This window comes from Molossus molossus, unplaced genomic scaffold (genome assembly GCF_014108415.1).
Source record: "Molossus molossus isolate mMolMol1 unplaced genomic scaffold, mMolMol1.p scaffold_m16_p_4, whole genome shotgun sequence".
NCBI classification, from domain to species: domain Eukaryota; kingdom Metazoa; phylum Chordata; class Mammalia; order Chiroptera; family Molossidae; genus Molossus; species Molossus molossus.
Genome location: NW_023425377.1, coordinates 2,575,617 through 2,603,568, shown reverse-complemented (window position 1 = coordinate 2,603,568; position 27,952 = coordinate 2,575,617). Strand labels below are relative to the sequence as shown.

At 51.5% G+C, this 27,952-nt stretch overlaps 2 protein-coding genes across 2 annotated transcripts in view; both read left to right on the top strand.

Moving 5' to 3' along the window:
* Positions 1-2,241: 2,241 nt before the first annotated feature.
* RADIL (Rap associating with DIL domain) overlaps positions 2,242-27,952 on the top strand; it is a 45,140-nt gene continuing 19,429 nt past the window's right edge. Inside the window, 1 exon segment of the mRNA XM_036240468.1 lies at positions 2,242-2,795. Within this exon segment, the coding sequence (XP_036096361.1) occupies positions 2,261-2,795 (535 nt within the window). The 5' untranslated portion in view covers positions 2,242-2,260.
* Positions 10,285-12,207, top strand: PAPOLB (poly(A) polymerase beta). The gene has a single exon (XM_036240470.1). The coding sequence runs from the start codon at positions 10,285-10,287 to the stop codon at positions 12,205-12,207; it is 1,923 nt and encodes a 640-aa protein (XP_036096363.1).

Below are 27,952 nucleotides of genomic sequence, written 5' to 3'. Positions count from 1 at the left end.
GTGCCCCACTCCGTAGGATATTCCTGCGCTCTTGTCTTTCCTCAAAATGAGTCCATCCCATTGGGACAGACAGGCCTCACTCTCTGCATTCAGTGACTGGGAAGGAAGGTGACAAGTGAACAAGTAAGTGACTGTCCATGGTTACTCTCTGAAAATGGCCACAGAGAGAATCACCACGACGGAATAATGCTTCCTGATACAACAGGTCAGGTCCGTGTTTACTGGGACTTCTTGGGGCTTAAGGAATTACCGAAGAGGTACGAACCACGTTGTCCCCGACGGTTTCTGCCCCGTTTCCTGACACGGCTGACTGTGCCTCAGAGCCCGGCACTGGGCACTGCTGAAGAGGAGGGAGGGCGCTCCCTCCCAAGGCCCTGGCAGTGGACTGGCAGCGGGGTGTCTGTAATTGGTTTCTTTTTTATTAAAGCAGAACTGTATTAGCTTCAGACGTTACAGCACCAAGATCTACCCCGGCGCAAAATAGCAGCTCCCGTCCCCATTGCGTCGGGGGCTCTGAAGCTCCTGTGTTTACTTCACGGCTCTTCTGTGACACGAGACCCTTCTGCTCACACGGTTTCCGCAGTTTTCATGACCATATTTAAATTTACATTCAGACACCATCTCGAAAGACAGAGGCTTCTGAGCCACAAGCTTGCCACTTGGGTCTGGGTTGTGACCCTGGGGCTCTGCTTGAAGGAGGAGGCCCGGGAAGGGGAGTGCTCGTGGGGGGCAGGTCCTCAGCGAGGCGTCCGGGAGGCGCGTGCTGGGCGTGGGGCGGGCTCGTGCCTCTCAGGAGGCAGTTGGAGCTGAGAGGCGGTGTGCACAGCCCTGCACCCGGCACACGCGAAACGCCCTGCGGGACACGAAGTCGAGGCCTTTGACAGCGCCGGTGGAGGCCATTGCCGGCGTGGGGCTCCCCAGGATTTGACAGGGGACTCGTCACACATTCCTCAGGGGAGGAGAAAGCAAGCCTTCGACACACTTAGCCCCATTACAGCCTCACTCACTGGAGGCCAGAGACAGTCTCGTGTTCTCCCGCTGAGGATGCTGCTCTCTCAGCCGAGTCTTCAGAAAGCCGGTTCGCAGTGAGAGCAGCAGGCTGTTGGAACGGGGGAGCATCCCCCCACCCCGAAGCCCTTCCCACTGCCCGTGGAGCCATGAGTGAGTGGGCACAGGGTGTGGACTTCAGCCGAGTTTAGTGCTGACATCGGTCACAGTGGTAGGTGTTTCCAGAGGCTTCAGGAAAATGAGCTTTTCCTCTCTGGTCTACCTGTTCTCGTCTCCGGTGAGGACAGGGAGGCAGAAGCGGTGCCTCGGGCAGGCGGTGTGTACGGTCTGCGGCCTCCGACCTGGTGTAGAGCTCTCCTGTCTATGCCGCAGAGAGGGCGCCCTCACCAGGCCTCCTGCTCCGGCGGCTCGGGGAGCCCATACACTGAAAACCTCCGCAGCTGAGGCCCTCGGAGCACTGAGTGCACTAGCATGATGATCGCACGACACCCCAAAGCTTCCGGGAGCTGTGTCCCGATTTCCCCACCAAGACAGCATCTGCGGCCTGGACAGGGCCCGAATGCCCGACTGGACGTGGTGGGTGGAACACACACATTCCAGTCATGCCTCCCCCGCTTCTGGCGGAGCCCTTTTGTGTCCACTGCGGTCGTATGGACATTGTAGTGCTGCCGTCCCAGGGACGTGGCCCTCCAAGCCAGGACCGGTCATCGCCTGCTGTCCTAGTCCCCCTCATGTCTGCGATGCGCCTGTCACAGGCTGCGGTGCAGAGAGCGTGGGTTTAGGGAGAGCGGGCATTCCGCACTCTGCACTGTTTACCACTTCTCCTTGAGTGTGATGTGCTGGGCGCGGGCTGCCCGCATGTGCAGGCCACGGCCACGATATTCCTGGCTGCCTCCGCAGAGTGCGTGAGCCCAGTGCGTGCCAGATGTTGGAACCACACTGCAGAGCGTGTCTTCCTTTTGGAGACGGCATTGTGCTTCCTGGTCGTGGCTTTCCCTGAAGGGCACTTCAGCCCATCCACACTTGCGTTATCCCTTGGGGTGGTTGGGGACTTGGCTGAGGGTGACATGTCTCCTGCTGTGTTGGGGTAGTGGGCCTGGATGGTTGGTAAGTCTGTTACAATTCACATGAGCCTTGTTTGGTTCTGCCGCTGCTGCCGGTCGGTGCTGACCCACTGTGTCTTCTCCCAGGACACGCCGTTTCCCCACCGCTGGCTGAGCCCGAAGTCCTCACCCATGAAGACAGGCCCACCATGTTCTATGGGACCCACTTCATCATGTCTCCACCCACCAAGAGCAAGCTGAAGCGACAGAACCAGCTGCTGTCCAGTGTGCTGTCCCGGACGCTGAGCTACAAGTACCGGGACCTGGACACCACCTTTGCCAACCTGGGCGCCAGCGATGACCCCGCGGAGCTCTCCACCCAGCTCTCAGCCCCTGGGGTGCTGAAGGTGTTTGGGGACAGCGTCTGCACGGGCACCCACTACAAGAGCGTCCTGGCCACCGGCAGGTCCAGTGCCCAGGAGCTGGTGAAGGAGGCCCTGGAGCGCTACTCCCTGCACCCCGAGAGCGCCAGCCAGTACGTGCTGTGCGACGTGGTGGGCCAGGCCGGTGACTCCGGGCGGCCGTGGCAGGCTGAATGCTTTCGGGTGTTCGGGGACAACGAGAAGCCCCTCTTGATTCAGGAATTATGGAAACCCCGAGAAGGCTTGTCCCGGAGGTTTGAGCTGAGAAAGAGGTCAGACGTGGAGGAGTTGGCCGCCAAGGACATTGACACCGTGACGGCTGGTGAGCAGCTCGGGGGCGACTCCGGGGGCAGGGGCTGGGCAGGGGCAGGCGGAGAGGCAAAGGAGCGGGCCGTGGGGGCCGAGATGTGTTTGCGCTGACGGAGGATGGTCGGGGCTCTGTTGCGTGTTTGAGGATTTCGGGGTGGCCGTCTGGAGACGAGCTCGTCTGTACCGCAGGACCTGCCGGCGTGTCTGGCTGCAGTGCAGGCGGGCGGTATCGTAGGCAGGCTCCTCCAGGGTGGAAGGGTCCTTGTCCCGTCTCTGGCTGTCCCGCCGTTAGCTGCAGAGATGCCGTGTCCCGTGCAGTGTAGGCGTGTCTCAGGCAGTCTCGTGCCCGAGGCCCTGGTGACTCTCAGCAGCAACCCACTGAGAAGATGACGGGCTGTGGGGTGCGTCGGGTGTGCCAGGTCTGCGGGGGCTGGGCAGGGGGGGCCCAGCCTAGAAGCAGCTGGTCACTGTCCATCTGAGGTTCGTAGGCAGCGGCAGCAGCCTGAGCCCCGGCCCTGGGGCGGGAGGGCTCCACGGCCTGTGGCCACTGCTCTGTGTCTGGCCATTGTTCACTTGGTGGATTATCTTAAGAGGTAAGTGAAACAAAACATAACTTTTTCACCCTGGCTGGTTTGGCTCAGCAGTTAGAGTGTTGGCCTGCAGACCTAAGAGTCGCGGGTTTGATTCTGGTCAAGGGCACGTACACTGGTCAGGTTGTGCAGGAGGCAACCAATCAAGGGAAAGACATTAAGTGGCCTTAGGAGACCTGTCCCTCAATTTTGTGATGCTCCAGGGCAGAAAGGGGCCTCGGAGCCAGACGAGTCGTGCACGTGGCTGAGCTGTGCGTGTCCCGAGTGTTGTGAACGCTCTTTCCTCGTTTCTCCTCGGAGGCGGATGTGGAGCCCACCTTGCAGTTTGGTGTCTGGAGACGGTGGTGTGCATGGCAGAGGACTGCAGGGGCTGGTGTCCCTCAGGCCACAGCTGCAGCGGCCCTCTGTTGCCTTAGGCAAATTGCTTTGCTTCTTTGGGCCTCAGTTTCCTGACCTGGAGATCGGGTTTGTGAAGTAATGTGCGTATAGCATTCAGCATACTTGAGAAGTGCCCGCCTTGTGGTGCTGGTAGCACTATGAGCACTTGCCGTGCATGGGGGCAGGGTGCTGTGCTTCTCAGGCAGTGGGTGCCCAGGACGGGGTGGGAGGCCTCTGACCGGGAGCAGGATTTTAGCATTGATGTGCTACAGTTCCCGGCGCACCGGGGAGTAAAAAGCAGGTCAATGTGTAGGATGTCTTTGTTTGTTTAAGTCTCCTCAGACCAGCCCCCCTGACTCCTGCACCCCACAGGCCCAACATCATGTGTGGGGCGTGCCGCCTTGACCTCCCTCATTCTGGAAGACGTACCACGAGGCCAACCTGCATGGTTTGGTGAGGGGCCAGTGTTCTGCTCGAGGCCCCTGTCCTGCCCGGGGTTTTCTCTGCTGCAAAGAGCACGTGGGCTGGTGCCCAGCCCTGCCTATCTGAAGGTCACTGGGCCCTGGGTCCCTGGGTAAGGCCTTGGAAAGCTCGCTGTGTCGCACAGCTTATTCCTGGAGGGACCCTGCGGGCTAGACAGCTCCTGTGGGAAGTGGGACTGGTCTCTGCTCCCCAGCCCAGCTTAGACTTGTTGCATTTACAGCAGTTGGGGTGAGAGAAGGCCAGTTGCTCACAGCCTATGCAACTTGGTGGCACTTTTGCAAAACCTTTCAAAGAAAGAATCTATTGAGCTGGCCTGGTCTCAGTGACACACTTCTCTGGCGGGAATCGGGTTGTGTTACCTGCCCAGAGCAGGTCCCAGGCTGCAGGGAGGTGGCCTTCCTTGCTGGTCCTCTACTTGGGGTGTGGTCTGAGGCATCTGTGCCTCCTGACCTTGCCACCCCCTTGCTGGTGACAGGCCCACTGCTTCTGTCGTGAGAAACATGGACGGGCCTGCTGAGGACAGATGGCCTGGGACAGACCGACATGGCTCAGAGCCCTGCTCCAAAGCTTGGCGTCAGTCCAGATCTTCGAGTTTGCGTCTTCATTTGGTTATTCCTGTGATGCATGGATCTGCGGACACAGCACTGTGCACACACACATGCGTGCACACATGGCATGCGTACTCTGACCGGCTCCCTGTGCAGAGAATGTGCTGCAGCTTCTGTGGATTGGCAGGTGGCCATTGTGCAACCCTTGACCACATTGTGAGGGCTTCTCACCATCTCTCAGGAGTCCGGGCTTGAGGGAGCTGAGCCGGGATCCACACCCCCTTTCTGAGACCTGCTCAGTGGCAGAGAAATGGCCCAGGGTCCCCCGCTGCCATCCTCACCAACAGTGGGAATCACGGGGAGACGCAAAGTCACTGTGAAGTGGGCCCTGGCTAGGTAGCTCAGTGGGTTAAAGCATCATCCCCATACACCAAGGTTGCAGGTTCGATCCCTGGTCAGGGCACATACAGGAATGAACCAGGAATCAACCAATGAATGCATAGATAAGTGGAATAACAAATCGATCTTTCTCTCTCTCAAATCAATAAAAAATCAAACGAAAAACCAAAATGAAACAAAAACCAAAGTCACTGTGAAGTGGAGGCGAGGAATGAAGGGGTGTGAGTCCAGGGAGGCGGGGAATGAGGGGGTATCAGTCCAGGGGCGGTGATGGGGCGTTCAGTTGGAGGGAAAGGGTCTCGGGCTCACCCATCTGCCCCGGGAGCAGCCTCCGCTGGCTTCTAGCAGCTGCGGTCGTGTCCCCAGTGAGCAGACGGTGGCGGAAGAGTAAGGGACGCCTGTGTGTGCCTGTGTGCCTTGTCATGCATGCACGCGTGTGTGTGAATAAACACGCCTTCCCAGGCTTCAAGTTCCTAATTTTCATGACTCTGGTTACGTCCCCACAGTAAAGGACTCTGCTTGATCGTGAGTGGGGCTCCTGGCTCACTGGTTTCAGAGTTGGCCTTTAGCCAAAGCCCACGACACACGTCTGAGGAGCCTGGGCGTGGGCGCCAGGCGCCAGGCGCTCCCGTGGGCAGCCGGGATTCCCCAGAGACGCAAGTGCTGAGTGTGTGCCAGACGCTGCCAGGGCACTGAGCGGAATCCAGCCCGTCCCCTTCACCATGTGGGCCGTTGTCAGGCGCCTGGCGTTTGTTTGCCTCAAATACGGCCTTTTCACAGCCGCCACTCCCCTGCTTTCCGAAGTATCAAATACTGTGTCAGTTCCAGAAAGACAAGGCTGGTGCAGGTGGGGCTGCGGAGCCCCTGCCGCGTTTTCCCCGCAGGCGGCTCCTCAGGCCGGGCGCGGAGGGGGCTCTGGGTCCTGTCACTGAGATAAAGGCCATCAGCTCCTTGGGGAGGGTGCTGGCCAGGCCATGTGTTTTTTGTCAGCGGCTCAGGAAGGGCGAGAGAAGGGTTTATCTGTGTTTCCAGGCTGGGAGAGTGGATTTAGACAGCATTTCTCAACCTCAGCCCCACCGACAGTTTGGGCCCAGAGTCCTGTGCTGCGGGGGCTGCCCCAGGCTGCGTAGGATATTTAGCAGCGCCTCCCCCACACCTTTACCCCTAGACGCCAGTTGCACCCCTACCAGTTGTGGCAACCAATAACGTGGGCAGTGCCCTGGGGCGAACTTGCTCTGGACTGGGCAGCGGAGGTGTGGACCTAGTGGCCTGGACTCCATTTGCATGGGCTCAGTCTCCCCCAGCTCGAGCCTCACCTCTGGGCCAGTGGCCATGGGCACTTGTGACCGTCAGGCCGCGCTGCTCCTCCGAAGCCCCTCTGAGGCTGCCGTGAAAGCCCAGTGTCCTGCGAAGAGTGACGTGTGGCGCTTCATTTTGTGCCTGGAGAGCCGTTGTGTGTGGCCTTCCTGGGCCTCAGAGGCATTGTGCCGGTCGGCTCCTGGAGGCAGGGCCTGCTCGGCTTCGGGTGTCCTCTTTGTAAACGCCAGTTGACAGCGTTTCGAAAGCCGCTGCAACTTGAGGTTTTCTCTGCAGGTCACACAGTCCCAGGGATTTCTCTGCATCAGCCCCTGAAAGGCTGTGACCCGCTGTCCTTCAGCCATCTGTGTGGTGTCTGGCATACAGCAGGTGCTCGTTAAATGCCCGGTGAAGGACTGACGCACAGTAGAAGAATAGCTCCTCTAGGCTTCCCTATGCACCCAGGACTCCAGACCTGGGATCTTTCTCTTTGAAGAGGATCAGGGGCATGGAGGAGGGAGGGTGGCATGTCAGCGGCGTGTCTGTCTGCCTGTTCAAGTTGTGGCTTCAGCGACCAAAATGTGCCGCTCTGGCACTGACGGTGCAACCTGCCAGCTCCCCTCTCTTCCAAGCCCAGATGAGTGGCTGGTGGTGGCAGAGGTGTCGTCTCAGAGCACCTGGCTTTGAGTGTGTTTGTCCTCCTACCTTTTCAACCACAGATGGGCTTATGGGGCGTGAACCCCTGGAGACAGACAGATGTTCAGGCTCCATCTGCTAAAGGTGTACAGCAAATTCCGTCTTCACATGTCCCCAGCCTTGCTGTGGTCATTTCTTTTGACATTTTTTTCTTCCACTCTGAATCTGATTTTTGATAACTGTTATCTGAGGATGGGGAGGCGATCTGGTTGCTTTCTCCTTTATTTAAGAGTAACTAGCTGCCTCCTGAGTCTTGAGGAGGACGTCCTTGCAGCATATGCTCAGTGATAGAATCATTGGGGGGAATGTTTATTTTATGTGGTTTGGTAAAAAGCAAAACAACCCCCAACTTTTTTCATCAGTCTAAAACTAGAAAAGTAATTGACTTTAAACGACATTTTTGAGGATTTTTAACTCAACAAGGACATAAAGTTGAATGTTTTAGTTGCTCATAGCCGTTTTTTTGTTTTTTGTTTTTCATTTATCTTCAGATAGAGCGGGAGGGAGGGAGGGAGGGAGAGCGAGAAACATCGATGTGAGAGAGACACATCAAGTGGTTGCCACCCACATGACTCCAATCGGGGCCGGGTAAAAACTGCAACCGAGGTACATGCCCTCAGTGGGAACTGGACCCAGGACTCTCTGGTCTGTGGGCCGACGCTCTAACCACTGAGAAAACCGGCCAGGGCTTCAACCTTTGAGTCATTGCTTAGATTTAAAAAAATCATAGCCTTTAGTTTCACATAGACACAAGTATCAGGAAGCTTAAAAGCCTGTTCTCCTGAGGTGGGTGGTGCCCACCTGGGGCCTGGCTGACTACATCCACCCTCCCTGGGAGACTTCTGGCCATAGTATATAAATGAGCCTCTGAAGGGAGATGGTCAGTGCTTAACACAGAAAACACCAAGGGGAGGTCATCGCTGGATGCATTTTCTAGTCTTTGTAACCAAAATAAGTTGTTTAATAGCTGCACAAGAAAGAGACATAGAGCCTTGGACTTAAAGAGGTAGGGATGGAACTGAGGTCCCCAAATATAGTTGGAACCCTTGAAGGGTGGCACATTGAATGAAAAGATGGAATAAGAAGAATCTGCTACCTGGTAAAAGGAGATGACAAAGACTTATCTTTCTTGACCTGGGCTCTGGGTGGGGAAAATGAAAGACTTCCCTAGAATTGAAAACCACTCTTCCTCTCACATGTGTTTGGGGTTTAAAATTGCACTACTTATGTGGTCTGCATAATCCCTGGATGAGAAATTAAATTACAGTGTACATAATTTGATAGTGTACAAGGACATCTGATAGAAACAAAGCAAATCCTCTTTGGAAGGATACATCCTTCACACAGGCATTCCAAGCCTCGCCAGAGATGAGCTCATACTCCAAAATTACAAGACACATGAAGTGATGCTACTCTAAACGAGCCAGTAGAAAACAAGGTACAGAATCAGATTCTCAAGAACATCAGTAATTAGGACCATTATATAATATTGAGCAAATAAATGTGTGTAAAATGTTTAAAGAAATAAGAAATAGAAAGAAAATAGGTAAGTAAGAATGTCACCTAAAAAAGGCAGGGAAGATTTGGAAAAGATAATCCTTATAGTAATAAAAATATAAGTATTGAAATGGATATTTTAGTGATGGCTTCAACAGCAGGCCAAATACAACTGAAGAGAGAATTAGAGGGCTGAGAGGTAGACCTGCCGTCACCCTGCAAGAAACCTAAGTTAAGAGACATGGCGAACAGAATGAGAAGGTCAATCATACGTCTACATGAAGAGAATTGTGAGAATGGTGCGGAGAACAATTCTAAGCATATGCCTGAGATTCTTACAGAAGTCACAAAATGAAAAGCATGAAATTCAGGAATCACAGCATTATTCTGTGTAAGATTAAAAAATAAAAAAAGTAATTTACCCCTTGACAACTAGTGGTGATATTGCAGGTGTGAAAAGAAAGGAAACAGCATTTAAGATGGAGTGGGGGGGGGGGGCACTCCCGCACTACCACTCGGTATTCTGCGGACTTGACAGGAGGAAGCTGACCTTACACGTCTGGACAGCAAGAATCGCACTCTACTGCCCCAGCTGCAGAAAGGAAGATTTTCTCCTAGCCCAGCAACAGGCCCCGCTGATGAGAACCGGCACCCTCACGACTCAGCCAATGGGAAGCCACTGCACTTCCAGCGTCCTCTCCTGGTTTCCCCAGTGGACACTGGGTTTGTAACAGCCCCTGCCCACCCGGCCTTTCGCTCTTTCCAAGGTCTCCCGTTACTCCACACTTGCTTATGGTCTGCCAAAGCTCGCGTGTCCAGTATTGCAATTCCTTTGTCGACCCGAATGGATTCATTTTTGCTGGTAAAATAACTGGCCATTTTATCTTTAACGTTGACACAGGGCACTAAGGACAGAAAATGTTTTTGCAGCTGCCAAAAAGAAAAGACAGGCGAGCAGCAGGTTAGCCGACCGCAGCCCTCGCAGCAGGAACTGTGGAAGCGAGCACACAGCAGCTGGGCCCTTCCGAGCACGGGCGAACCGCTGTGCAGCGGGGCTGCAGGCCTGGCGGGACATTCACTCGGGCGCCAACCGCGGAGGACCCAGCCGGGCTGCTGCTGGCCAACACGAGGGGCCGGTTTCTAAAGGACGGGCCTTAGCCGGAAGGCCACCGAGCATGCCCCCGGAGAGGAGGCAGATCTGCAGCGTGAGAAGAAACGGTGAGCGAGGAAGTCGGCGGAAGGTCAGGCAAAACGCAGAAAACTGTGAAAAGGCAAAAAACCGAGGCTCAGCCCCGCCCACCCACTGCCCCAGGCCGACGGCCGCAGCCGCCCGGACCCCTGGAAACTACAACTCCCGGTAGGCTCCGCGCAGCACGCATGCGCCCTGGCGTGCGCGGCAGTTCTAGAACGGCTCGTCGCCTGCCGAGGGGCCGGGCGCCATGTTGGGGCGCAGGGGACCGCGGAGAGACGCTTGAAGCGGGGGAGCGGAGCGGGAGCGGGTAGGACCTGGGCTGGTGGGAGCCCCGCCCCTCCCGCCTCAGCGGATCATGACCCGGGCAGCGGCCACGGAGGTCGCCGTGGCGGGGAACGTGGCGTGGCCGGGCCAGCGCTAGAGATGATGCCGTTTCCAGTGACAACCCCGGGACCACAGCAGCCGCCACCCAAGCTCTACGGCATCTCCTCCCCCATCAGTTTAGCCGCCCCCAAGGAGACAGACCACATACTCACCCAGAAATTAATTGAAACCCTGAAGCCCTTTGGGGTTTTGGAAGAGGAAGAGGAACTGCAGCGCAGGATTTTAATTTTGGAAAAATTAAATAATCTGGTAAAGGAATGGATACGAGAAATCAGTGAAAGAAAAAGCCTTCCACCAGCTATAATTGAGAATGTTGGAGGCAAAATCTTTACATTCGGCTCTTACCGATTGGGAGTGCACACGAAAGGTGCCGACATAGATGCGCTGTGCGTTGCGCCAAGACATGTTGATCGGAGTGACTTTTTCACCTCCTTCTATGATAAGTTGAAACTACACGAAGAAGTAAAAGATTTAAGGGCTGTTGAGGAGGCATTTGTACCAGTTATCAGAATGTGTTTTGATGGCATAGAGATTGATATTTTGTTTGCAAGATTAGCACTGCAGACTATTCCAGAAGATTTGGACCTAAGAGATGACAGTCTGCTTAAAAATTTAGATATTAGATGCATAAGAAGCCTTAACGGTTGCCGGGTAACTGATGAAATCTTACATCTAGTCCCAAACATTGACAACTTTAGGTTAACACTCAGAGCTATCAAATTGTGGGCTAAATGCCACAATATCTATTCCAACATATTAGGGTTCCTAGGAGGTGTTTCCTGGGCCATGCTGGTAGCAAGAACTTGCCAGCTTTATCCAAATGCGGTAGCATCGACTCTCGTCCGGAAATTTTTCTTGGTGTTTTCTGAATGGGAGTGGCCAAATCCAGTGCTACTGAAAGAGCCTGAAGAACAAAATCTTAATTTGCCTGTATGGGACCCAAGAGTAAATCCGAGTGATAGGTACCATCTTATGCCCATAATAACACCAGCATACCCACAGCAGAACTCCACATACAATGTGTCTGTTTCAACAAGGATGGTCATGATTGAGGAGTTTAAACAAGGACTTGCTATCACACATGAGATTTGGCTGAGTAAGGCAGAGTGGTCCAAACTTTTTGAAGCTCCAAGCTTTTTTCAAAAGTACAAGCATTATATTGTACTTGTGGCAAGTGCACCAACAGAAAAACAACGCCTAGAATGGGTGGGCTTGGTGGAATCAAAAATCCGAATCTTGGTTGGAAGCTTGGAGAAGAATGAATTTATTACACTGGCTCATGTGAATCCTCAGTCGTTTCCAGCACCCAAAGAAAATTCTGACAAGGAAGAATTTTGTACAATGTGGGTGATTGGGTTAGTGTTAAAAAAACCAGAAAATTCTGAAGTTCTCAGTATTGATCTCACATATGATATCCAGTCTTTCACAGATACAGTTTATAGGCAAGCAATAAATAGTAAGATGTTTGAGATGGATATGAAAATTGATGCGATGCATTTAAGAAAAAAGGAACTTCATCAGCTACTACCTAATCACGTACTTCAGAAAAAGAAAACACATTCCATGGAAGATGTCAGATTGACAGCTTTGAATGACAGCAGTCTCGACTCGTCTGCAGACAGTGAAAACAGCATGTCTGTGCCTTCGCCTGTGAGTGCCATGGAGACTGGCCCAGTGACTGACTCCTCTCAGGGCAGAAACAGTCCTGTTCTGGCTGTAATGGCAGCATCTGCGACAAACGTACAGATGACTGAAGTTTCCTTGCAGCAAGTGAATCCCAGTGAGAACTCAGGGGGTGCATTGAGTGAAAGCATTCCTCAGACTGCCTCACAAGCAGCCATTTCTCTGCCACCAAAGCCCACAATCACTAGACTTGTTTCTTCAACACTTCTGGTAAACCATCCACCCAGGCCTTCAGGGAGTGCAGCCACAAACATAGCTAATCCTATAGTAGGAGTCTAGAGGACATTCTCACCTCACAAAGATGAAAGGACCAAGAAAGCCAAGACAGAAGAGGAGCAATCTTGTAAAGAGACAGTACAACTCGATCTGGAACTATTCTGACAGCAGCTTCTCTGTTGACCTGGCAGGAAATATTCAGTACAGACCTGTCCAATATCCTTGCTCTCCCTGCAAATCCTATTCCTGTTATCAAGAATTCAATAAAACACATTGAACTGATAAAAACAACCTCAAGCTTCCATAAATATTATCTGCCAACTTGATCTGTTGTCTTCAAATGCTAAAGGAGGAGAATGAAGGGTACCAAACTAGATAAGACTCAGAAGAGATTTAGGCTTATTTGGTAACTTCCTTTGCTGGGCTAATCTTGATCAGAAGTCTGGGTTAGTACATGAAGCTAGAAGTACTGATATTAATGTGTAGATTATTGTGTCAGCAACAGTTATATTAACTATTTCAAAGGACTACTTCCCTTAAAGAGAAAATGAGAAAAAACCCTCCAGCTATCTTTGTACCCATGACCGACACTTGGACTGGATTTATGTTTGATGCATTGTTGGGGGAAATTTGCAAAATAAACTGGTATATTTCCTTACATTGATGATACACTTTATGTGTATTATTATTAGAAAGGAAAACTAATTTTAGATGTTCCAGCTTGATGAATTTTAGTTTGTTCCTGAAGACTTTTCTTCATTATTAATCTCCGAATTGGATACCATTGTGCAGTGGTGTGCTGTACTTCAGAAAAAGTGTACAAGTACATCTAGCATAGTCCCTGTGAGGTATCTGTAATCCTGTAAAGTGAAATGGCAACTCTTAGGGTATATTTTTGACATTGGAACAGTAATGAGTAACTCTGGTTTTGGGGGGATATGGTCAGGACATGATATCTTGTTTCTTTCTGTAGAATTGTTTTATATCTCATGCGATCACTGATCAGACAGCAAACATTGTCTTGGAGCTAACACAGCTCCATGTTATCTTGTCCTTAATCATTTGTCCTCAAACAAGATAGCTTTTTGTCTCTCCGCCTCTTTGCTTTGCTTGTATGCACACAGTATGCTTGTATGTTTCATTCAAAACCCGGAATGCTAGTATTTTCTTAACCATGATATAAAACCAACAGTCCTGTGGCCACATGGTACAAAGCACAAAATTTTGATTCCAAGGCTAATATTTTAGTAAAACAACTGAGAATGCAGGTGAAATGTTATCTGTCTTAGGTGCCGTTTAATCTCTACACAGAATACCTGTTTATAAGAAAATCAATGTCCATTTTAAACAGGTAAGCAGAAATACCTTTTCTCCAAGAATTTTATGCAATTTTGGTTTTTACATGACTTATTAAAATTTATTAGTAAATTTTATATCTAGAAAAAATTTCTAGCAAGGACTTGACATCTAGTTGGCTTTCTACTCTTTTGTTTTGTCCTGCAAACTATTAGTAATACATTTCTTTAAAAAAAAGAAAAGCTCACAATTAAGAAGCAGAACATTCATGTTTAGGAAACGTGAATGACAACTGACAGGTGAATGAAAGCCATCTTTCTTAATCTGGACACAGCACTCCAACAGGCTTGCCAATGAGCCCAGTTCTGATTCCTCCCGCACCTTACCTATGTTCCTCTCTACCACCTCTGCGGTTTCCACGTTGAACTGCAATTTCTCAAACCCTTTCTCTATCCTTCTAGATGAATTTTTCCAAAGTTGGACTATAATTTCTTTCCTTTTGGGCAGTGTAGTAATTGAGACTTTCTTTTGAGCATTGCTTTCCAACGTCTGGTACACAGTGGGCCGTTCCCCAGCTCGTCCCTGTGCAGTCCCCTGCCCTTCTGCTGCATCACGAGTCGGGAAGTGTGCACCGTGCCTGCGTGTGTGCATAGCTATGGCGTCAGGTTGAAATCACCAGACACACGTTTAGCCTTGTCATTGTGTTTACACATTGCTTCATTAAACTGGGAACTTGGACCTTTTTAGTTCCAGTTTCATTACCTGAATATCAGACTCTTTTCTCCTATGATGTATGTAGCGTGTTCTGACTGGAGTTTGCTTTGTCTTGTAGCACCTGTATTGTTTAAGCGCTATTTTGAAAACAGATGATGTATTTCTCCATTAAAAACACAATAAAAATAAACAGCGAAGTTAGTAAAGGGATCTAACCCTGACATTAATGGTTCTGATATTCTTACATTGTTCTGGAGGAGAGTAAAGACACTGGTGAACTTTTTTACTTTATTAAATGTAGAATTCATGTTATACTGTTAGGGGAAATTATGAAAAAGCTAAAACTTCAAATCAATAGAAATGGAGTTTAAATATTCTAATCCGAAAGAAGGCAGGGAAGAAGGAGGTGGGGGAACATAAAAAAAATGGTATAAAAAGAACATACATGATATTAAAAAAACCCAAAAACATACAATCTAAGATGGTAGAAATGAAACTGAATAGATTTGTCACTGTGTGTAATAAATGGACCACATTTCCTGACTAAAAGAGATTGTCAGATTCCATGGAAAAACAGACCAGCTGCATGCTATTTTACTTACGAGACACACACCCAAAATGTAAGACATAAAAGAATGGAAAAAGAAATGCTAATGAAAAGAAGCTGTTATGTAACAATATCATCCAAACAGATTTCAAAACTAAAATAATGACTAGGGACAAAAGGGACCTAGTCCCTGCGTTAATGATAGAGGAAATAATGCATCAGGAAAGTGGAACAACTTAAAACGGTTTGTACCTAATTAGCCTCAACATCAAGTAACAAAGCAAAGATGAACAGAAATTGCCAAGAGTGTCATTGCCATTGAAGATTTAAAACAGCTTTTGTTAATGGTATCGCAAAGACAAAGAGGGAAAGGGACACAGTCTGGGGCCCAGCCGTGGTGGGCAAACTTCTTCCACAGAGGGCCAGATAGTAAATACTTCCTGCTCTGTGAGGTCCTATGATCTCTGTCTCTACTACTGAACTGCCTTCTTGGGGTGAAGGCAGCCCTGGACAATATGTAGACAGATGGTCAGGGCTGGATTTACCACCCATCCCTCCCAGCTGGTGTCTGTCATCCCTCATCTATTGGACATTTATTGTAGAGCCCTCCACCCAACAATTGGAAATGCACATTATTCTCAAATAAGCCTTGAGCATGTACAAAAATTAACCTCGTGCTAGATCAGAAAGTAAGACAACATCTTTCAAAGTATCAGGTCATAGAACATGTTCTCTGACTATGGAACAGTAAGTTAGAAATCAATAATGGCATAGAGGAGAATTTCTGGAAAAAGACACACAAAAAGGCTCACACCACAAAGGGATTGATGGACAGAATCTCTTCATTGTTCAAATAATGAACAAAAGATGCTCAATCTTGTTAATAGTAGGGAAGCTATAAATTAAGACCACAGAAAATCTTATTGTAATCCTCACCCAAGGATCTTTTTCCATTGATTTTTTTAGATAGTGTGGAGAGAGGGAGAGAGAGAAGAGAGAGAGAGAGAGAGAGAGAGAGAGAGAGAGAGCGAGAGAGAGAGAGAGAGAGAGAGAGAAACACTGATGTGAGAGAGAAATATTGGTTGCTTCTTGCACAAACCTGACATGCTGGGGCTCAAACCTGCAACCCAGGTACGTGCCCTTGACTGGAAATCAAACCCGAGACCCTCCTGTCCAAGGGCCCATGCTCTAAGTGCTGAGCCAGAGCTATTTTTTTTTTACAAAAATAAAGATAACGGTAATCAGCTTGGGTGAGGATGAGGAGCAGTGGGGACGCTGATGCAGTGATGGCGAGAGTGCGGATTGTTTTGATCCCTTTGGGAGGCAGTTTGGCCTTGTCGGTACCGGTGACATGCCCACACCCTGTGTTCCGTTTACTCTACAAGCAGGTCTCTGCCACCATGCTGTGGGGCACAGATGTGCTTCGTCCGACTGGTCCCTTTATCCCTCCAGGTGGCCTGAGTGTGGGTCACCTCTGTAGCTGTGACCGGAACTCGACACACCCTCCAGTGTGCCACGTAAACATCATCATCATTCTCTCAAAATACCACAGTGTCAGAAAGTCGGGGCGACTGTTGCTGGGTCACAGGAGCGTCTGTGGCAGCTCTGTAATAGTGCAAAGCTCAGAACGACCCACAGATCCGTCAGTGGGGCCAGTGGTGTGGTCCTGCAGTAAACAGTGGAAGCTGTGAGGTTAAATGGACCAGAGCTATGTGATCAACGTGGATTTAGCTCATAATGTTAAGGGGAGAAGAAAATTGCAGAAAACCACAGTGTGACATGATTTATACACGGTTTACGAACAGGCAGAGCAGGGCAGTATAATTTGGGTTACAAAAGTGTGTGGCATAATGAGATGAAAGGCGAGGGGCTGCGAAACAGGCTCCAGGATGCCCCCCCCGCCCCGGCGGGGTGAGGCGGGAGAAGGCAGGGTGCCTCGGCGGGCACGGGGCCAGCTGCAGTGCCCACTTCTTTCAGGTGGGGTGCTGGTGAAACGATGTTCATGTCATCCTTAGTCGGAGTTACAAGTGCTTTCGTGCATGTGAAATATTTTTTAATTAAAAAAACCAACACCAAAGTGGTATCTTAAAAACCTCTTTATCAGTGAGGATTCGCGCCTGGCCCGATAGCAGTAGCTGAACACACCCAGGGTTACTTTCCTTCACATACAGGTGTGGGTGAGGACCCACGGCGAGCCCTTCCTGGTCCCCAGGGACCGGCGTTCTCCACTTTCAGCCCCACCACTCTAGTTGGTGCCTTCCATCCTCAAGGTCACCTCTGGGTGCAGGATGATCGTGGGCCATCACATGTCATGTAAGGCAGGAAGCAGGAAGGAAGGGCATGGGCGAAGCTGTCCCTGCAAACTCTGTCCTCCTTCCAGGGAGCTTCCCCAGAAGTCCCCACAGGGACATTCCCTCCTCTTTCACTGACTGGTCTTTGGTCACACGGCTGTGCCTGCCGGGCACACAGCTCCATTCACCCCCCGCCCCGTGCTGCTGGGAGGAGGACAGGATGGGTACTGGAGGTGATGGCCGCACCTGCCGGGCACACAGCTCCATTCCTCCCCCCACCCCGTGCTGCTGGGAGAAGGACAGGATGGGTACTGAGGTGATGGCAGCACCTGCCGGGCACACAGCTCCATTCCTCCCCCGCCCCGTGCTGCTGGGAGAAGGACAGGATGGGTACTGAGGTGACGGCAGCACCTGCCGGGCACACAGCTCCATTCCTCCCCCGCCCCGTGCTGCTGGGAGAAGGACAGGATGGGTACTGAGGTGATGGTAGCACCTGCCGGGCACACAGCTCCATTCCTCCCCCGCCCCGTGCTGCTGGGAGAAGGACAGGATGGGTACTGAGGTGACGGCAGCACCTGCCGGGCACACAGCTCCATTCCTCCCCCGCCCCGTGCTGCTGGGAGAAGGACAGGATGGGTACTGAGGTGATGGCAGCACCTGCCGGGCACACAGCTCCATTCCTCCCCCTGCCCCGTGCTGCTGGGAGAAGGGCAGGATGGGTACTGGAGGTGATGGCCACAGCGGCTTACGCAGCGCTGTGCTTAGATGTTCAGACACTTCCAATGGCGCAGACGTCCGTGGCGTGGGTCCGAGCAGAGCAGTGCCCACGCAGCCCAAGGGTGCAGTGCCGTGGTCCCAGAGGGAGGGCCGTGGAGTGGAACGTGTGCACTAAAAATGATGAGCTACCCGCCTGCGTAACTAGGTAAAAAGGAATATAATAAATCCATGAACAAAGGAAGGAAAGCATTAGAGCAGAAAATAAAGAAATGGAAAATAAGCGTGCAGTGGAGAGGCTCAATGAAGTGGAGCGAGGTCCTTGGAAGACATGAATGAAATAGTCAAAACCGGAAAGGTTGGTGAGGAAAAGTAGACAGTACCCGTAAACAAGCTTGGGGATCAAGAGGGGATACAGCTGAGAATACAGTATGGTTTTTTGTTGTTGTTGTTAATCCTCACTCGAGGATATTTTTCCATTGATTTTTAGATAGAGTGGAGGGGAGGGAGGGAGGGAGGAACATCAATGTGAGAGAGACACATTGACTGGTTGCCTCCTGCAGACCCCAACTGGGGCTGGGGATCAAACCTGCAACCTAGGTACATGCCCTTGACTGGGAATCGAACCCTCAACCGGTCCACAGGCCAGCGCTCTCACCACGGAGCCACACCGGCCAGGGCAGCACAGATACTTTTTCAAGAATCTTATAGATAGCTTGATGCCAATAAATTTGAAAACTTCGATGAAATGGAATCTTCTAGAAAAAGAACCTACTGAAACTCACTCAAGAACAGAAAACTGGAATAGACTTGTAACCCTGAAAGAAATTGCGTGAGTAGTTTGAAAACGTACGCACCAAAACCAAAGTAAAACCGCAAAAACACCAGACCGAGAAGGGCGTGCCGGCCAGTTCTTCCCACTGTTCAAGGACGAGACTGCTATGCCCCGCACCATTCCGCAGCAGAAGAGAAGAAACACTTTATGAAACAAATACCTTCATATCCAACCCAGAGGAGGGAAGCATGATCAAGTTATCAGCCAAGTTCACTTACAATTGTGGATGTGAAAACCGAACTCAAACCAGAAATGCACATAAAACACCGTGACCGGGTGGGCTGGGTCTCTGGCACGAGACGCCGACTCAACACCTGAAGTGCTGGCTGGCAAGGTGAGGCCTCAGCTCCTGTCCTCGGGCTGACTGCGCGTCCTCACGACATGGCACTGATGTAACCCCGCACATGGGGCCTGAGAGGGCCACACTGCCTTTTGTGACCTGACTATGGAAGCCACACACCGCCATCTCCACGCATTTTCACGAATTACGGTGGACACCATACAGCAACGGAAAGGAAGGAGCTAGAGAAACACGGCAGGTGGGTCGGTAGCATTGCCAACACCATGCTGATTGACAAAGCGAGCGGATACATACATATCACACGGTGCATTTCATCAAAGTTCAAAAACATTGCAAACAAAACAGTATATTTTTCAGAGATACTTAGTATGTGTGTATTTATCATAGTCATACTTAAAATATGATTCAATATAAATGCATATGTGGGGATTATGCCCCAGAAAGCGCTGCCGTTCCTTGCGGTAGGAGAGAGGATGCTTGCCCATATCTATACCTTTTGTTTTTATCCTCACCCGAGGACATTTTTGCATTTATCTTCAGATAGAATGGGAGGGAGAGAGAGAGAGAAACATCGACGTGAAAGGGACACATCGACTGGTTGCCACTCACGACTCCAACCGGGGCCTGGGACAAACTGCAACTGAGGCACATGCCCTTAGCGGGAACCGTACCTGGGACTCTCTGGTCTGCAGGCCGATGCTCTAACTGCTGAGCCAAACTGGCCAGGGCTATACCTTTCTTCTTTATTTCCCCAGCCTGTGCACATTTTGTCTGATTCATACCCTTCTGTATGCCTGAGATGTCTCACAACTGTACAGAAGGGTGGGGGAGCGGAGCTGCGCCGCGTGGTGGGCAGCGGTTCCGGAACTCTGGCTGGGCAGCGGGGCCCAGGGCCGATCCAGGCAGGGCTGGGAGCCCCAGAGCAGGCTGTGTGCGCTGGGAAGAGCCGGCCATGGGGAGAGGTCTGCCACTGCCCAGCGAGAACATCGTTGTCACCCTCTCTCCTGATGACATTATTCGTTCATCTTAAAGAATGTGAACCGCACGTAAAGATATAGAGAAAAAAGCTCACTAAACCCCAGAGCCCATCAGAGCACCACCAACTATTTCGCCTTTTACAGAAAAGGGCAGAAGACTTACAGGAACAGTTGAACAAAGGGAGGTAATGCAAACCCAGTAATGTCCCGTGGGCCAAGGAGCAGCAAGGCCGCCGAGCGTCAGCCCTGACCAGGCGCACGCCACGCCCACGCCACGCCCACGCCCACGCGCCCACGCACCAGCTCTCCTAGAGAAGCTGGCCTGGCTGGGCGCGAAGTCTCCCTCCGCCAGGGATGGGGGCGCCCCTCACACAGCTCGCCCTCTCCTGGGCTCTCCTCTCAGTGTGACGACAGTCCCAGGGTGGGGGAGCCCGTGGCCCTGGTTTCTGCCAACACCACTATGTCCCCCTGAAACTGGCAAACGTTTTTGGAACAAAGGTGTTTGAAATACTCCTACCTGTAGGCCGACCTCGTCAGGCGCTGGGGAAGAAGCCGGTTCCAGGCTCACTCTTACTGTCGGCAGGATTCCGGGCCCTGTGGTCACAGGACTTGGGTTCCCAGACCCCTGCTGGCTGTCCGCCCTGGTCGGTCTCCCGCCCTCTGCCCCGCTTCCTCAGGCTCCAAGCGTTCCTTCCTCTTGCTCCCAAGGGCTCGCATATTTGTTAGGTTCACCTGGATGATGGCAAGCCCAAAGGGACGAACGAGTAAAATCAGTTACATCTGCAGAAACCTCCTTTGCCACATAGCAGAGCATGCTCACAGCGATGGCTCACACCCGCAGGTCCCACCCGCACTCCGGGAGGGCACCACACAACAGCAAGGCCCTTGGGCCACCGTTCTGGCCACCACAGTCTGCCCTCTGGCCCCCATTGGAGTCCCCTCCCATTGGAGGTCAGAGAGGCAGGTGTGGAGGGCCCGGTACTCCAGTCAGTGCGGCCCCACAGGTGGCCATGCACCTGTGGGGACCGCCTGGCTCCCTGCACAGGGGCAGGCATGGGCACAGCAGGCTCTGGTCCACAGAGAGAGCGACAGTGGGACGGAGCCGCAGGTCCTGGGCTGCTCTGGGCTCCGCTGTGCACCAGCTCGGCTAGGCCCAGCCCTGGGGCACCCGGAGCTCCCTTCCTTTCCGTGCGAGCTCGTCTCGTCCTCTGTCCCTCCGTCAAAGCTGACACTGGTTCTGCTGACGTGATTTGCTCAAGGACCTGGTGGCTGTCTGCGGATTCCAGGGGCCTCCTCTCCATCTGGGGAAGCCACGTCCGCAGAGCTCCCCGAGATCAGGCTGCTGCAGCCCGGCTTCTGCTGGACGGTGGAGGGGCAGTGCTTGGGCCCCTGCATCCGAGGACATGCTTGTTGATTTTTAGAGAGAGCGGAAGGGGTGGGGAGGAACATTGACGTGAGCGAGAACATCAGTCAGTTGCCCTCTGCACGCACCCTGACGGGAGATCGAACCCACAACCTTTCAATATATGGGACAATGATCCAACCGACTGAGCCACACCGGCCAGTGCAGGGCCTGGTTTGAGTAAGAACACCGAGGAGGCACACCCTGAGCCTCCGGAAGGGCCTCTGTGGCTGTGCACTGGACCCTTGACCTCCCCTGGGTTCTAGGAAAGGGTTGCCCCGGCCACCCTCAGCCTTCCTCTGTGCCACCCTTTGGCAGCTGTGTGGACTTGGCGTCTTTGTCACCTGGAGAGGCCGAGGATGTTCAAAGTCCTCCAGTCTGGGTCCTTTCTGTTCAGCAGTTCTTCCCTCGCTTTGCCCTCTCCTGTGCCTTCAGCCCCCCACTGGGAGATGGGCTCCTTGGCGGGTCTGGGTTCAGATCAGCAGTCCCGCAGCGGTGGGCAAGGTCCAGTGCCACCGCCGTGGTGCCCTCAGGCACCCAGGACCTCCCCACATCTCCCTGTGCCCAAGCCCCTGGCTCCCTGTGCTCTCCGTCTGCAGCGTGCGCTTTCCTAGCGGTCTGGGGACTGCTCCTGGAGGCAGTCTGACTCTGTCGCGGGCCTCCCCATCCCCCAGTTCCAGAGCACCCCTCCCAGGACAGAGGTCTGGCCTTGTTTTCTACGTGTAACAACCCCATTTAGTGGCTTAAAACAACGCCCTTCCTGTCCCCCGAGCCTGTGGCTCTCGAGTCTGCACAGGCCTCTGGCTTGGCTGTGGTCAGGTGCGTCGGCCAGGGCTGCCGTCCGTTCTGAGCTGGAGGGCCGCTGTCAAGTTCTTGGTTCCACGGTTACCTCCGGGGTTTCCTTCCAGGCTGTTGGCATGGAATTCTCAAGTTCTCGAACAACCAGAACTCGTAGCCATTCTTCACGTGGTCCTGAGATGACTGAAATATCGCAGGATCTTGCTACCCTACCCGGAATGACAACCGCGTTTTCACATCTCAGCTTCTGCCTGGCTGACAGCCCCATGAATCCAGGATGCTTTCCATAGTCAAAGATGTCAGAATGTAAAGAGAAGAAGTGAAAGATACACCACCAGTGTGTGCACTCACTCACTCATTAATTCACTCACTCATTCATTCACTCACTCACTCACTCATTCACTCACTCACTCATTAATTCACTCACTCACTCATTAATTCACTCACTCATTCATTCACTCACTCATTCATTCATTCATTCATTCACTCACTCACTCATTAATTCACTCACTCATTAATTCACTCACTCATTCACTCACTCACTCACTCATTCATTCATTCACTCACTCACTCATTAATTCACTCACTCATTCATTCACTCATTCATTTATTCACTCATTCATTCACTAATTCATTAATTCACTCACTCATTCATTCACTCACTCATTCATTCACTCACTCACTCATTAATTCACTCACTCATTAATTCACTCACTCATTCATTCACTCACTCACTCATTCATTAATTCACTCACTCACTCATTAATTCACTCACTCATTCACTCACTCACTCATTCACTCACTCACTCACTCACTCATTCACTCACTCATTAATTCACTCACTCATTAATTCACTCACTCATTCATTCACTCATTCATTCATTCACTCACTCACTCATTCATTCACTCACTCATTCATTCACTGCACTCAACTCACTATATTCACTCTACTCATTAATATCACTCACGGTCACTCATTAATTCACTCACTCATCATTTCACTCACTCATTCAGTCATTTCACTCCACTCATCGCTCACTCATTCATTCACTCACTCACTCATTCATTTATTCACTCACTCATTCACTCACTCATTCATTCACTCAGTCACTCATTCATTCACTCAGTCATTCGTTCACTCATTCATTCACTCACTCACTCATTCACTCACTCACTCATTCACCCACTCACTCATTCACCCACTCACTCATTCACCCACTCACTCATTCACTCACTCACTCACTCATTCATTCACTCACTCATTCATTCACTCAGTCACTCATTCATTAACTCTCTCACTTACTCATTCACTCACTCATTCATTCACTCACTCATTCATTCACTCACTCACTCATTCACTCACCCACTCATTCACTCATTCACTCACTCACTCAGTCACTCATTCATTCACTCACTCACTCATTCACTCAGTCACTCATTCATTCACTCAGTCACTCATTCATTCACCCACTCACTCACTCATTCATTCATTCACTCACTCATTCATTTGTGTAGAGGTTGAAAAGTATGTACATTTAAAAATTTTTACTTATTTTCACCAAAGTTATATATGTGCACAAGTAAAGCCTTATTTTCTCACTGCTAATCAAAACCAAAAACAAACTAATGAGCGAGCCGCCTTCCCCTCTTCCCAGTTTTGCACTCCCCAGAGGGAATCACTTTTAACTGCCAACTATTTCTTTTTTGGCATTTAAAATAACCGATTTACCCTACTCGGCTTGGGTTTTTACATTGTAGGTGTTGTCAGGTGGCCTCCTACTGGGAAGCGAGGCTGTGGCTCCTCTCACTGTCCCGTTTCCCACCGCCCAGCCGCACTGCCCTGCGCCGAGGCTCCGTTGCAGTGAGATCATCATCAGGTCGCTGTGACCAGGGACAGCACTACTGAAGGCTGGGTATACAGAGGTTACTCTTCCTTCTGCCTAACTTCTCGTTTCTTTGAAGTTAGTTATTGCCATTGTTTTTTGTGTTCTTTTGGTACATTTCACGAATTCAGTATGCCCCAGCTCTGCCAATTTTCTTACCTGTTTTCATGATGCTCAGATGGGCGGATGGATGATGTCTTCTCAAGTCCAGTGTTCTGGAGCCTTCTGCCTGCTGCCCTCATTTGGGTGGAGTGTCTCCAGTGGCTTCCTGAGAAAGTGTACATCGGAGTTAAAACTGCATAAAACCGTGCACGCCTAAAAACTGGCCAGTGCAGCTCAGTTGGTTGGAGTGTTGTCCTGTATACAGAAAGGTTGTGGGTTTAATTCCTGTCGGGGCATGTGCAGAAGGCAACTGATCGATGTTCTCTCTCTCTCTCTTTCTCTCTCCCTAAAAATCAGTAAGCATATCCTCGGGTGAGGATTAAAAATAATAATAAAAGAAAAAGATCTGTATTCGGCTCTAATGCTTGCTTAATAGTTTAGCTGAGTATAGAGTTTTAGAATGAAAAGAATTTTCTTTCCTAGAATTTTGAAGGCTGAGTCCATTCTTCCAACCTCCAGCCCCTGTAAGAATTTGTAGCTCATTCTGACTGTCCACCTCCCCTGGGGACATGTGGGTTTCCTTCCCTGCCACCTCCCGGCCTCAGTCTGAAAATCCAGTTTGTCTTGGTGTGTTTTTACCCTAGTGTTAGGCTTTTACTTCTTTATTTTAAAAACAATTACGGTTGTACCCATTGTTATATTTATATCTTCCATAATTGTTTTGTGAAGGTCATTAAAGTACATCTATTTGCATACTTTCACCCTCTGTGCATGTTTAACATTTCATGGGCTGTTTTGAGCCAGGCCTCCTGCCGTCCAGTTCCCAGGACGATGTCATTCCTCCGGTGGCCTCTCCTGGCTTCCTGTCCCTCAGGGCTGGGTCTCCTGGACGCACGCACACGAGCTTTTCTGACTTTTTCTCGCCTGCTTTCTCTTCTTTGTCTTTCCGCTCTGCTTTCCAGGCTGTCTCCTCAGCTCTCTCTTCCAACCTGAAATGGGCGTGGGGCCTCATTTCAGAACAGTGGGCAGTCTCTGGGGCGAGACACTGTAAGGAAGGCGGCACTGCCGGCTCTGGGCCGAGGCGCGGGCTGACCGGCTGGGCCAGGGCACCTGCTGGCGTGGAGGGAAGCAGGCCCTGCCAGGGCTCGGCGGCCTTTGCAGGAGGCAGCGCCCAGCCTGCGAGCTGCCCCCAGGATCCTCCAAGGAAGGGCTGCGTCGTCTCGGATCCGCACGGCCTCCGGTTTCAGCTGGACAACTGCAGTGCCACCCGCACGGCTGAGGAGGCCTCCGTCTCCTCCGCCACTAACAAATGGCGTGAGCACTTGATCTCCTCAGTTACCCATTATCCTAATTAGGTCATTAGTTCCTTCTAGAGAGGGGATGCTATTCCCTGATTAAGGCTTCAGTGTGAGAGGCTCCAAGTTTTACCATGGAAACAGGCTCCTCAGTCCTTTAAAATGTGATTTCCCCACGTGAAATAGTTAGACAAGTGCATTGTTGAAAAATTGGAAAGTAAAGGAAAGTAGAAGCCAGAGAGTAAGTCTCCTGGAGAGGACCGCTCCCAGCGATCTGGTGCCTCCGGCTGCAGCCTTTCTCAGCACTTACTTCCGTACGTCATTTAGGCCACCTGTGTGGAGTTATACATCCTCTGGTCTTTACCTACTACGCTTACTTCCGTACGTCATTTAGGCCACCGTGTGCACAGTTACACGTCCTCTGGTCTTTACTTACTACACTTATTTCCTTGCACTGTGAACGCCATCCGTAATGCTGGCAGTGCGTGTGCCTAACCATTTCCCTGTGGGCTTTGTAGACCATGTCTCCTTTTTCCCTGTGTATAAATAACGCTTTTCATACACACATTCTCATACTGAAACATTTGATTCCTTGCTGATTATTTCTGCAGATCGAATTCCTTTGTGGAAAGATAGAGACAGTTGTAGATATAGATATATTTATATCTTAATATTGATATACTTGGCAGTATCCTGATAACTATTTTTTAATATGATTTTATTTATTTATTTATTAGAGAGAGAGGAAGGGAGAGATAGAAAGAAACATCGACGTGAGAGAGAAACATCGATTGGCTGCCTCCTGCACTTCTCTTACTGGGGATCCAGCCTGCAACCTGGGCATGTGCCCTGACCGGGAATCGAACCGGGACCTCTCAGTCCATGGGGCAATACTCGATCCACTGAGCCGCACGGGCCGGGCCTGACAGCTATTTTTAACCTTTGGGAGGGCCACGGCCAGTTCGTATTCCCACCAGCAGTTCCTGAGCGTGCCCATCGCCGTACCCGGGCAGCGTGCGCCTGGCAGCGAAGGCCTCGGCCGACCTGCCCGGGGAGGGCGACCTCATCGCTCGCTTGCTCCCAGGGGTCGCGGGCTGAACGCTGTGCATCCCCATCCTGTGCCGGCCTCTCCCTGCTCCGCGGTTAGAGTGTTGGTCGGAGGACCAATGAGTCGCGGGTTCAATTCCAGTCAAGGGCACACACCTTGGTTGTGGCTCATCCCCGGCCCTGGTCCTATGGGAGGCAGCCAGTCGATGTGGCTCTATCACGTTGATGTTTCTCTCTGCCTCCCTCTCTCTTTTTCTCCCTCCCACTCTACTTGATAGTAAGTAGAAAAATATCCTCTGGCGAGGAATAAAAAAACCAAAAACGAGCCCTGTCTCCCTGGGTGCTACCCTCACCTCTTCCAGGAGGGTCTGATCCGGTGGAAAAGGAGCCTGGGGCGAGCAGGTTCGATTCTGGGCAGCGAGCGAGCAGAGCTGGGGGAGGGGTGCACGGAGCGCCTTTCTCCAGCCGCACCCGGGGAGCCGGCAGCGAGGCCCCTGGGCCCATCTCACACCGTCCGCAGTCGGGGCTCAGTCCCGGCTCCCTGTCGGAAGCAGTCAGGAGCCGTCCGACCAGTGACCATCTCTAATTCCTTGACATGAAGTGCAGAGAATAATGTAACCGACCCCTGGGCACCCACCTGCCAGAGGTGGCATACACGTTTTTGATATTCGAGTTGTTGTTTTTTTTTTTTTTATCCTCACCCGAGGACATTTTTCCTTTTTTTTTTTTTTGTTCAGGTAGAGTGGGAGGGAGAGAGAGGAACAGAGAGAGAGAGAGAAACATCGAACCCGGGTCTCTCTGGACTGCAGGCTGACGCCCGGCCAGGGCTCACTTTATTTTTAAAAACTCGAATATCAGCCCTGGCCAGTTTGGCTCAGCGGTTAGAGCGTCGGCCTGCGGTCCAGAGAGACCCGGGTTCGGTTTCCGCTAAGGGCATGTACCTCAGTTGCAGTTTGTCCCCGGCCCTGGTCGGTTGTGCGGGTGGCAGCCACTCGATGTGTCCCTTCACGTCGATGTTTCTCTCTCTCTGTTCCTCTCTCTCCCTCCCACTCTACCTGAACAAAAAAAAAAAAAAGGAAAAATGTCCTCGGGTGAGGATAAAAATAAATAAATAAAATAAAAATAAAGCGAGTGACACCTGGTATAAATAAGTTAGATATACAGGACATCCTATTACAGCTCCTGAGCCCTGCCCTTCACGCCGGTGCGCCACCCCAGGACCGGTGGAGACCAGGCAGCCGCACCAAGGCGGGCATTTGAAACTCCCCAGGTGGTTCTGAGCACAGGCAGGGTGAGAACCCCTGCTTCAGACAGCGGGGTCAGAGAACCTGGCCTTGGGCCCTGGGAGGGGTCGTCTCCCACGGGGTGCGGGACTCCAGCTGCAGTGGGGTTCAGCGGCTGCAGCCCCAGGGGACACTGGCCTCTGGGAGCCCCTGGGAATCTAGGAGGAAAGGGGACCTTCTCGGGCAGTGTGGCTGCCGGGGCGCCCCAGGACTTCCAGAAGGCGGTCTGAGGCCCAGCCTTGCAACCCCGTCCCAGATGGAGGGAACGCCGGGGTGTTAGAACATCATTTTGGACTGGTCTTTAAATCGCTCTTCCTCAGGTG